This window comes from Medicago sativa, chromosome 5 (assembly GCF_051527215.1).
Source record: "Medicago sativa cultivar Bolivia chromosome 5, Bolivia_mono, whole genome shotgun sequence".
NCBI classification, from domain to species: domain Eukaryota; kingdom Viridiplantae; phylum Streptophyta; class Magnoliopsida; order Fabales; family Fabaceae; genus Medicago; species Medicago sativa.
Genome location: NC_140753.1, coordinates 5,590,484 through 5,602,909, shown reverse-complemented (window position 1 = coordinate 5,602,909; position 12,426 = coordinate 5,590,484). Strand labels below are relative to the sequence as shown.

At 32.0% G+C, this 12,426-nt stretch overlaps 1 protein-coding gene and 1 long non-coding RNA gene across 3 annotated transcripts; one reads left to right on the top strand and one right to left on the bottom strand.

The window, feature by feature from the left end:
- Positions 1 to 2,520: 2,520 nt before the first annotated feature.
- Positions 2,521 to 8,882, top strand: PSD1 (phosphatidylserine decarboxylase 1). The gene is made up of 12 exons (XM_085712853.1): positions 2,521 to 2,793; positions 3,075 to 3,166; positions 3,627 to 3,680; positions 3,814 to 3,879; positions 4,384 to 4,444; positions 4,596 to 4,705; positions 4,808 to 5,058; positions 5,610 to 5,716; positions 6,800 to 6,867; positions 7,716 to 7,793; positions 8,179 to 8,301; positions 8,469 to 8,882. The coding sequence occupies exons 1-12, from the start codon at positions 2,643 to 2,645 to the stop codon at positions 8,628 to 8,630; spliced, it is 1,323 nt and encodes a 440-aa protein (XP_085568979.1). The 5' UTR covers positions 2,521 to 2,642; the 3' UTR covers positions 8,631 to 8,882.
- On the bottom strand, positions 8,778 to 10,909 carry LOC146919458 (uncharacterized). 2 transcript variants are annotated; one of them, XR_015011503.1, is made up of 3 exons: positions 10,840 to 10,909; positions 10,150 to 10,254; positions 8,778 to 8,977 (listed from the first exon to the last, which is right to left on the bottom strand). It is a non-coding gene; the product is annotated as an uncharacterized LOC146919458 (long non-coding RNA). The 2 variants fall into 2 exon arrangements; XR_015011502.1 differs by lacking the exon at positions 10,840 to 10,909 and having other exon boundaries at positions 10,150 to 10,833.
- Between the last annotated feature and the right edge of the window lie 1,517 nt (positions 10,910 to 12,426).

The window sequence follows — 12,426 nt, the reverse complement described above, 5'->3', positions numbered from 1 at the left end:
TACTTTTTTTAGTAAGTACTTAATTGATATTGTATTCGGCCTAACTTCTCCTTAAAAATGTAGAGAAGTTTTAAAAAAGTCGGGTCAAACGATTCCTTAATCTCCTACAACGACAATGTAGAAGCAACTGAATTTGGGAGGAAAAATTGAAAAATAGCTAAAAATATAAAAATTGGAAAATAATTAAAATTTATTAAAATATAAAAATTAGAAAATAATTTAAAAAATTGATCAGGGGCAAAAATGGAAATTCATAGGCCAACCCTAAAAAAAAACTTCCAATAATTAATTTACCAAAATGCCCCTCCTAGGGGCAAAATGGTAAATTCGATGGACATTTATTTTCATATTAGTTAATTAGTTATAGAAGTGCAACTTTTTGGGTCGAAAAGGTGCAATTTTTTTTCTAATATAAAATGGTGCAATTATGCTTTCGTATTACATTAATCTAGAAAAAAGGCTCCAATGATATTAAATATCTTTACAATGTTTTGCTTTCTAAGTTGTACTTAGAAGACTTTTTAATCTAAATACAACTATTGAAATTTGAAATGCAGTTTCATTGAAAATTTTGTTAATATTATTGCGTTATAGTGACTTTATGGAATAATTGTTAATTGTTTGTCTATAATATCTTTTAAGTCAAGTATAAGAAGAAATTTTTTTTATAAATTTTCAAGTTCAAGGGGCATTTTGTACATAAGTGCAAAACTTCAGGGGGTATTTGCAAAACGTCATGTTGATTAACAGAAGAATTTAACGAAGGGGGTAAATTGATTAACGTTGTACAATTTCATGGGGGTAATTGAAGTTTTGTTAATGTCAGGGGGGGTAATTGACGAAACTTACAATTTCGGGGGTAATTGCACTCAAATAAAAAGCATTTTTTTTTTTAGAAAAAATAAAAAGCATTCTTAAAAGTTTATTTTGAAAAAGTAAACTTTATGTTTCTGACATTAGTGAGTCAACCAAGTAGTTTCGGTCTTATTAGTGTTATAAGCCCTCTCGTGTGGATATGAATTTGATGAGTTTGTTCTTAATTGGGTCTAAGCTCAAGCCATCATTGAAGTGGAACATTGCGATCAATACTACGCGGAAGTCCTAAAACCAAACCAAAGTTGACTCGATAATTCCATCTACGCAACATAATGGCAATCAAATTGTGAATAACAAATTACATTGAGAAACCCTATTGAACTTGATCCACTTGAAAAATTCTAGAATGCAACCTATAAATAAATACATTTAATCTAGGTTAAGGTGCACATTCTCTAAACCTTGAAAATCCCACGCCCTTCATCACATCACATGCCAACTTGATCGTTAGAATGTGTATGTAAATACACCACCTCCTTCATATGAGACATCAATGTCCTTAACCATGATTCCACTACTAGTCGATATAGATCCACTCAGGATCAAGGCTCATGACTCATGAGGCATACTACTTATCTTAGTGTGACAATGTTCTACTTTACCAATAACATTCAATTTTGTTGCAACGTCTTTCTTCCAATTCATTGTGAGATAATTTAAAAAATAGAGAGAGTAAAGATATCATATCACATGTTTACTTTAAGAGGGGTTTGAATTATGACCCATTAAAAATTTAAGTTATATGTTAGAGAATAATACACATGTTTTTCATCATATCACATCATATAAATATCATGTAAAGATGTATGTTAGAGAATAAAATGACAAGAAAAATCGTTCATTCATTTCGTATGGATCATTTGATTTTGGGACATAACATAAAAAGAAAATTTTCTATTAAAAGTGCTTATCACTCCATTATATAGTAAGAAGAATCATAGTTATCTCATTTTTCTACTCAGACTGTTGATTATGTTTTTCCTAATCAAAGCTTTAGAATTTTATACTATTTTGAAACATATGTATTTGGCTTAGAGGATTTTGACAAGTATCCTTCAAATTAAAAAGAGGCTCAATGACAAAAGGTATGGCAGGATCCTTTTTGCTCTTAGTTGGGATGGTCTAGATTGAAGTAAAAACAAAAATCACAAAAAGAGGGGTTTAAATTATGACCCATTAAAATTTTAAGTTTTTTAGAATCACTTTAGAATAGGACTAGGATTTTACCAATGTAATTTTGAAGTATAGATACGCTTATGAACTAATTCAATCTGTGATTTAGTATGTGCGATATGTTTAATCTAATAGAATATATATATATATATATATATATATAAGACGCATTAAAAATATATACATATCAATAATTCAATGTTTTTTTATTGCGAACAACTCAATGTTCAATTACAAAAACTAATACCATATAAAATAAGTTTTTTTTACATAAAACTTATTGTTTATTTCAAGTATCCTACTTTTTAACATGACTTTTATAATTGTATAATATGATTTTTGAGCAAGATAACAATATTATACTTCCTTAAAAAAAGACAATATTATACAATTTTCCCTCTTAAAAAAAAATTAATACAATTTCCCCTAAATATAATTTGATTTATAACTTTTTTTACAAGAAAATAAAACACCAACATTCACTTGAGCAAGGAGCGCCAGGCCGCCGCGGAACGGTAGCAACGAGCAGGTAGTAAAGCACAGCATACAGGTCAGACCCTCGCAATTCGGCGTTTTCCTCTTACTCTGCGAAAATGAAACCAAGGGTTCCGCATAGATTCCCTATACTCTCTTACCATACTCGTTTCCATAACCACACTAATAAACCCTTCACTTCCTTCATCAAAAACTTTCCAAAACCTCAACCTCCTTCTTCCATCAACGGCGCCAATGGAAACTCCAAAGGTCAGTTCACTTAACTTAACTGCTTCTCAATTTCACATGTTTGGATAATTTTTATTAAATTGATTTTGCCTCTATAATTGATTCTAATTTTAAGCTAAGGATCGTAGTTGGACTCCAAACATGATTTTTACATTTAAAACTATTGTTCAATTCACGTTTGACTAAAATCACTTTACAAAACCAGTTGATTTGAAATCATTTTTTGTCGCTACGAAACCAAACATACACTTAGTATTATCAATGTTGAGAAGCTTTGAGCTTATGAATGTGAGAATGTGCAGGGGATTCTTCTTATCTTCTACCTGGAGCAACCGTTGCTACCATACTTATGCTGGGTGCTCTCCATGCTAGACGAATGTATGATGACAAGAAGGTACACTTTCGATAACACTTCATGTATAGTGCCTTTAGGGTTAGGGTAGCCTGTTATATTGATTTTCTCCGTTTTTTTTTTTTTTGCTTAAACAAGTTTTACGTGCTATCGAGGTTTATTTTATGTGCTAATTTATCAATTTGTAGTGTTTTAGAGTGCGATTTCATCTTCTATGACGGTGATTAATCATTGCCATTAGTTCATTCATGTTTACTGTTTATTACTCATTTTTCTTACACATCAATTGTTCATGGACACTATAAAATTAAAGCACATATTAAGAAAAACATAAATGCTGTGTAGAGGCCTTCTGTTTGTGCCACACATATTGGACTGTGTTTTCAACCATGATACTGAAACTTTTTAAGGCGTTTAACTTCAGTTATTCAATTTTTTGTTCTCAATTGCAGCTTTATAATTTATAATCTTGATAAAAGAAAATTGTTTACCCTTGTGGCAGATTGAAGAGATGCGAGAAAAAGGAATTGAGGTGGAGTTCCAACCTGATGTGAAGGTATAAATTTTACTTCCCTCAAAATTATTTCTCCTCCATAACAGGGAAGAAATAGTGTGTTTTTATTTTTTTTATTTCGCGTGTTGCATCTGTACACTTATTAAGAAATGTGTGTTATGCCTTTGTCAAACAGGCTTCGTTTGTGAGTTTTCTGCCTCTGCGATCAATTTCTAGATGTTGGGGCCAGTTGACTAGCATGGTAAGAAGTCTACTCAATATTTGAATATACTTATAAATATATATATATATATATATATATATATATATATCCATTAAGCTGTTTTATTTTTTGTTTGCAATTGTGTTCCCTTGCACTTGTGTTGCTGCTGGTAATAAGAATACAGGGACAATATTGGAAGTAATGTAACTACAAGAAACCTTATCAATAAATACAAATGGACTTTTAAATATATGAAAAAAATGAAATATTATTAGAAGGAAAGGAAAGAAAGTACATGATAGGAGGAAAAGCAGGAAAGGGCTCCTAATCAGAAAAAGAAAGTACATGGAGAATTTGAGATTAAAAAATATATCATAATTTTAAGACTTCAATTATATTTTTATCATTAATATTTTTCTATTTCCTCTTTTTATCAATCCAAGTCCTACTCTATTAAGTTTGAAAATATTTACAGTTTCCGTTGTAGATAATCTTATAAATTCTACATGTAATATTCTTTATATGATTTACCTGAATTTTCAGGAAATACCAGCGTGGTTAAGGCCACATGTATACAAAGCTTGGGCTCGGGCATTCCATTCAAGTATTGTAGTTTTGCCTTTCCTTTTTATGTTAAAATTTATTCATTTCACAGTAATAAGCTCATATAGTCAATAAACTGGAAGGATTTGTTCGTGTTAACCTATGCTTTAAAATTTGTGTTAATATAATCCTAATTCCTAATGACATCTCAGATTTAGAAGAAGCTGCTTTACCTCTGGACAAGTATACATCTTTAAAGGAATTCTTTGTTCGTGCTTTGAAAGAAGGTTCCAGACCTATCGATACTGATCCACTATGTCTGGTAACTGGTAACATCTATTTGGCAATCTCAGACATCTTCATTTGTACTATCTTTAGTTTATAGTTGATACATAGCTTGCTTGACCATATTTATTTTCTGCAGGTCAGTCCTGTGGATGGTACAATCTTAAGATTTGGAGAGTTGAAAGGAGCAGGGGCAATGATTGAACAAGTTAAAGGGTTTTCATATCCGGTTTTTTCCCTTCTTGGTGCAAGCTCTCTCCTTCCAACAACAGCTCATGGCAATGTGCAAGAGGAGACTAGTGAATCAATAAAACCTACCGAGAAGAGCAAGAAATCATGGTGGAGAGTTTCATTAGCTTCTCCAAAAGTTTGGGACCCAACATCATCATGGTAATTTGTCGGTGTAGTTTTAATTTTCTTCTGCTGGCAATGACTTAATTCATCTGGTTGTGAGCAATCTGTATTCAAATAGATCTGCTTTTTAAAGAAAATCGTAAATGTTAATCATGCATCTACTGTTATTTTTTTCATGATGCTTTTGATAGAAATTTATTTGTTTTAAAGTCAGCTAGGTTTTGAACATATGAAATATGATTTTGCAAGCTTGCTGCCTGCCTGTGATAGAAACCAGCACCGATTTGACTAAACAGGATAAGGGGCCTGAGGGTGCCATAGAAGCATTATATTGAGAAAATTATCTTTTTTTTTTTTTTTTTACAATTTTAAAGTTCTTTCCTGTCATCTTTTCATGAAGCCCTATTTCTCTTTCTGTACGGTTCTTATTATTTTACAATTATAAATGAAACTTAAGAGCAGTTAAAACTACACAAGATTGTTTTTCCGCACTTTTATTGCTTGAATACTTGTATGGTTCTGAGGCGTGCATACTATGTGGTCCACTAAAACCAATATTTCTGCTGATTAAATTTTTTCCATTGCAGCCCAAAGAAAGGTCTTTTTTACTGTGTGATTTACTTAAAGCCTGGAGATTACCATCGGATACATTCCCCAGCTGACTGGAATATTCTTGTACGCAGACATTTTTCTGGTAAGCCATCTCATGCAAATCTTACCAGTGTAACAAACTAAGAATTGCACCTCATGTTAATCTGTTTCAAAAGTTTGGCTTCTTAGGTGAAGGCGCAATGACACACGAATGGTTTTATATTATATCTCTAACATGTCCCTTCATGCAAGATCCTATTGGACTGATGTGTGACGAATGCACAAGCCCACCTGCCTTATACTCAAATTTAACATTGTTTTATTAAAAAAAAAATGAGGATTGAGGACAGTTAAGATTGAACTCTAAAATATCTGATTATAAAGGCCTAATGTCATGTCATGAACCACAGTTATCAGAAAAGCTTAAGCTGTTTGGTAAAGAGTAAAGACACATGAATAGTTTTCTATTATATCTCTAACATCATGCTTAGTCTATGCCTAAAGTGTCCATAATTAACACTGGCTTCCAAACGGGTATGCAATGTCATATCTTGTGTTTTGCAAAGAAATAGGTTCAATGTTGTAATTAAGCCATGAGGCTCTTCTATCGAATAGGCTAGTTTTTCATGATGGGTTCCCAAGGGCTTGAATTATAACTGAAATCTTTTTTAGAAGTAATTTGGGCAAGAACTTTCTTTCCATCTTAATTTAGCATATATGATGGTGTCTATCTTTGTTCGTCCTTGAGTTGAAGAAAGACTAGTTCTTTACTTGGTTATAAACCCTTCTGTGCAATGTAGATTGCCAGATAACTTCTACCAGTGATTATTAGGGACATACCTTCCAAAGAAACAACAAAAAGCTTCAGAGCAAATTTTTTCCCCCTTCTTTACTTGGCTCCTTTATTTCAAACTCCCCCCCCCCCCCCCCCCCCCCCCCCCTTCCTTTTTCTCCTCCAGGGAAACTTCAATGTTTTCCTTCTATCTTATTAAAATCTGCAAATGAATACTACTTTTTCATCATGTATGTTATGAAAATAATTATTGGAACCATAAGGTAAAAACAGCGAAGTAGAACTGTAGATTTTCAAGCTTTGCATTTATTTGTTATCATGCAGCATACTAGTTGTTTTTGAAGTAGTCTATTATATTCTTATTATCTGTTTGGTTTATTGTTTTTGTTGCAGGCCATCTTTATCCTGTGAACGAACGTGCTACAAGAACAATTAGAAACCTTTATATTGAGAACGAGAGGGTAATTTATATCTCATTAGTCATTACCATAGGAAATGAGAGAATATCATATTTATCTTCTATTTGCATTCTTGTCAAGGCCTCATGTTTTTATTTGTCTATTTATGTATTTTTGCAATTTGGAAAAAAACTTGGGCCTTCTACCTTAATCCCTTTCCACTTTCATTGCTACCCATGTGAGACATGTTGATCTACAATTTTACCAAGAAAAAAAATTTCCATTAAAGAAAAGCAACCGTTATCTGAAAAATAAACAGGAATTAATTCACTTGCATATTAATGCACGCGACTCCATCTCTGAGTTTCCATATCTTTTCAATTGAATATATTTCAGTAGAAAAATTTAAATTATTACGAGTTAGTTCTGGATAGGAGTGGCACTCTGTTTAGGGTTACTTGGTTAATGGGTTATTCTTTATGAATTCATTCACTGGTATTCAAGGTGATTCTCCCAAAAAGAACAAAAGCAAAACAAAGGCATAACCTCTTAGAACTAACTCGTAATAATTTAATTTTTTTCTACATATAAACTCCTTGGGATTTTCCCTTTGTGTTATGCCTTTGATTTGCTTTTGTTTTGGGAGAATTACCTTGAATACCAGTGGATGAACTTATTCATAAAGACTAACCCATTAACCAAGAGGCGAATCCTGTTATAAAATGGTTATTCGTTCACCACAATATAATAGGATAAACAGGTCAATATAGTAAACTCTTCTTTTTAAGTTCGTCGCAGTGTTGTCTTCTTTAATTAAAACCTTAAACTTTATTTTACCCTGGACGTTGTTAACATTTACTATATTGGTTTGACTCAACATTGATTAAATTCTTTCACTAAAAAATGTACAGGTTGTCCTTGAAGGTGTATGGCAGGAAGGGTTTATGGCGCTTGCCGCAGTTGGCGCCACAAATATTGGGTCAATTGAGGTTTGTCCACTGTTCCTCAATGATGTAATTCTCTAGCATACTAAAAACCAGAGTAACATCCACTAAACCCATTTCCTAGGATATATTTAAAGGGTCAGCAACTCTGATAAATGACTAGAATAGTTGTAAGTTTTGCAAATCCTACTTTTCTTTCCCAACAAGTTAACTACATTTGATATAGCTTGTCTATATCTGCTTGCATGGATCAATAATAAGTTTATCTTTAGTGACACCACAATTGAAAAATAAAAGCCAGAAGACCCTATATTTAAAGATAACCCATTGGCTTGGATGACTTGCAAGCATCTACAGATACAAATATCCTATCATTTTTACTGGATTTTTATTGATGACTTCGGTTTAAACTCTATCGTTTTCATGGCAGCTTTTTATCGAGCCCGAACTTCAGACAAACAAGCCAATAAAGAAGTCACTAAATTCAGAGCCTCCTGAAGAACGGGTCTATGATGGTGAAGGTGTTGGTAAAATACTTAAAAAAGGGGATGAGGTTAGAAGTGTGATCTAATTTGTCTTAGAATTCTGTTTTTGATTCACTGTTAAAGAGATTGTTGAGATGCTGTTGAAATCATATCTCTATTTTTTATGGTACTCAAACTACCAGTGCGCTATCAAGTAGATTTGGCATAATGTAGTTTATTTTTTCTTGATCGCCAGTTAGGTGCTTTCAACATGGGATCAACGGTTGTGCTTGTTTTCCAAGCTCCAATTTCAAAACTGCTTCACGAAGGCGATTCATCACAAGAGTTCAACTTCAATGTCAAATGTGGTGATAGAATAAAAGTTGGTGAGGCTCTAGGGAGGTGGCATAGTTCGTGACCATGCTAATTTTGTATGCAGTTCATTACATTTGAGAATGTACTCTGCCCCAGGCTCACAAGTTTCTAACTTAAACAATTTTTTGACATTATTATAACTTGGTATTTTATATGCAAACTAGGTTACTTGACGCAATATTAATAGTGATTTTACAGATGCTCTGCGTTTTTTATACATTGACTGATAAATATTTGTGAATATCAATTTCTACTAATAACATTTTTTTCATTTTTCTTTTGGGTTGATGAAAAACAATCACTCTTCTACTAATTGCTGGTTTGCAGTTCAGTTTACCGATTTGATCTGACATCGTATTTACTTTTCCATTTTAGACACATGCTTCAAAGCTGTGCAGATAAATCATTTGTTAGGATAAGATATACTATCAGTCTTGTAACAAAAAAAAAAAAAAATACTTCATAGTCATGACAAAACAAATTCGGGGCCACTTCAAAGTATTTTAAATCTGTTGGAAAATAATAATGGAAAAATGTTTCTATAAATATTTTTGAATTATTGTGTAAAACTATTGTGACCGTGACTTGCTGAAACTAAGTTGATTCTTGGTGAAGAACAATTGATTGAAAATTAATTAGAACACGAAAAATAAATTGCTAAAACACACATGATTTGGTTACCCTGTTCATAGATGAACTCTTACATATGAGGGACAAAATTCGACTCAAATGATCCACTATGAATGGGAAAATAGCACACTTAAGAAATTATGCACAATTTATACACTTTCTCTAATTTTCTCTCCTCTCCTTCTCTATTTTACTCTCTAATTGTATAACAAATGAATTGCTTTCTCAATTCACATTCCAATGGCCTTGTATATGGTCACTATTTCAAGCACAAAACAATTAGAATTGAATAACAAACTGTAACAAAATTAACTGTCACTGTAGACTAACTTAAATAGGTTTGAGAGAACTTTCTAATATCACCAACAGAACAATCTCAAATCAAACCAGAACGTTCCAATCTATCATAATAGAGTTGAAACTTCAGAGACTTAGTTGGAAGTTGGAACAATAATCAACACAGATGATTTTCATTAAATATCAAGAAGATAATTTGGAAAATAATACAGGAACATATAACAAAACTTTATGGGACTTATAAAGTGATTGGTGAACTTAAAACAATTCTTGAAATTGATAATACATGAATAAATTTGTCTGAAAGCTTAGTGCGGTATAGGCATTAAAACACATAATGAAGAGTGCTATAAACACTCTCTTTCGGATACTCTCTAACACTCATTCTCTAAATGAGTCTAACATTTTGGAAATGGATCTCACATTGAGTCTAACATTTTGGAAATGGATCTCACATAAAATGGTGAAACTCACTTGATTTTACCCAATAAAAAAATAAGTGTTAAAGAGAATGTTAAAAAGAGAGTGTTCATAACATTTTTCATCATAAAATTTATGGTCGGATGCGAATATCTGGTAGGTATGAAGGAACTTTCAAGGGATTTACTACTAGTATTTAGGTTCAAGATGCATACCTTACATCCATCCAATTGTGTTTGAGACACTGTCACATGAATTTGTGTGCCTAACTTGCACGATAAAACCTCTCCATCCCAGCATGGACACATTCTCGTATAGTCCTACAGATGGTTCGACAACAGCCTATCATGAGTTCATCATTACTTTTCAAATGGCCCACTCAAAATTGAATGCCGGTTGTTGTCATCATAACAGTTCATTAGAAGTGACATTTGTAATTGTATAATTTTGCTACATGACATAATCAAAATAAATGAATTTTGAAGTAATTCTTATATATTATTATTTGGAAGAAAACAAAATATTTTTAAAAAAAAAGGATGAAATAACGAGGAAACATCCAAACAAGGAAAAGAAAATGCTAAAAAAACCCTATAGAAACTGACGGCAGAATCTGCCAAGAGTAGAATACAATCAAGCTGATTATCAATAAGCCAAATTATTCTCTTCATTCCTTTACATTACGTTATTCTGACCAATTAAGGTTACATCTAGTGGAAGAAGATAACAGTGAATCAATATTCAAATTTTCATTGAAAGAGATGTCAACATGTAATGCTAAGTAGAGAGGATATGTAGAAAATACGTATTTTAGATTTTTCATTAAAAAAAAAGTGGTTGAGTGTAACACAACCCCATAAAATCAGTTTGTGAGGTGAGAATTTTCTCCAATTATAAACACTTACTTATTCATGTATTTCTCAACCGATGTGGGATTTTTAATTTTTTTTTTATAAATATAAAGGTACTTTGTAGTTTATTATATATATAGATTATAGAAGCATTACATCACACACATGAAGAGTTACATTTTTATAAGAGTTGTAAATATTTCGAGCTACTGATGGGATGTGATATGTAAAAATATAATATAAAAAAGTTTACGTATCTTTTTCTTTTATGTTGGCTCTTGTGATATATATATATATATATATATATATATATATATATATGGGTTATGATAGAAGACACCTTTTGTGAAGGTGTCTTTTATCAAGTTACTCTATAAGCATTTGCGAAAAGACACCAACTTACTTTTATGAAGGTGTCTTTTAGCAAAGTTATAACTAAAAAGTGAAAATCAGGTGTGACTTGATAAAAGACACCACCAAAGGGTGGCTTGTAACATAACCCTATATATATATATATATATATATATACACACACATTATCAGGGCCGTTCTTTGGGGAGTGCAAAGAGCTCAACCAAGCCGGGCCTTCCAAAATGATGAGCCTCAAGAAAAAAATCATTTGTTCAATATCCTCCACCCCGCTCAAAAAAGAAAAATAAACATGTTTTGTGTGTCAATTTCTAAGTAAAAAAATCATGTTCTATGTTTCTATTTCTAAGTTTAAAAACACGTCATTAGTAAAAAAAATTGTTAATTTTGATTTCGGTGATTAATAATCTTTATACGAGTGTTATTTTCAATTTAAATAGAAGATTAATCTTTTATAAAAATTGTGCGTTTTTTTTATCAGGAACCTATTTTTACTCTGAGAGCCGAACCTCCGGTTTTATAAGGACGGCCCTATATATTATAAATACTTGGTTCTTGTGATATTAATATTGCGATAGGAAGGAGGTTAACTTAATGATCACGCTACATTTGACTGTCACGGACATCTAAGTTTATGACCTGAACAAAACCTTCCTTTCTTGGAAATTTTACCCTATACCCCTACATCTATACCCTCACCCCTACATTTAACATGAACTACCAATTTTACCCTTCTATATAAAGTTAAAACACCAATTTTTTTCTAACATTTCTTCGAAAATTGTCTGTTCACCCTCTCCTAAGTGCAAAGATTCTAGAAAACACATTCTAATTTCCGGAAAGCATCAAATGGAGCGTTCATTTTCGCAATTTCACATACAAATCACACAAAAGGCAGTGTTTATACATGATACGCCTGACAAGACAATATTCAGATCTGTATCAATTTACATGGTATGATGATCTGTATCAATTTTTATTTGCCTTTAATAATAGATCACATCATCAAGAAACTAAGAACGGGAAGCTTTACATGGTCGGTCAGATGATTTGTGTTAATTTTTCCTTGGCTTTTGATCCGATTCAGATCTTACAGTCTCAAAGCATCACGTTTTTTTAAGTGTCGTATTTTGTTCTTTATAAATCTGTTCATGCCTAAAATCAATTAAAAGAAGGCATCGAATCCATGGCTGGTTACAGTGTTAAGGATTTAACAATGGGTTTGATGGCATAAATTATTTAAATGATAATACAACGAATTTACAGAATCGT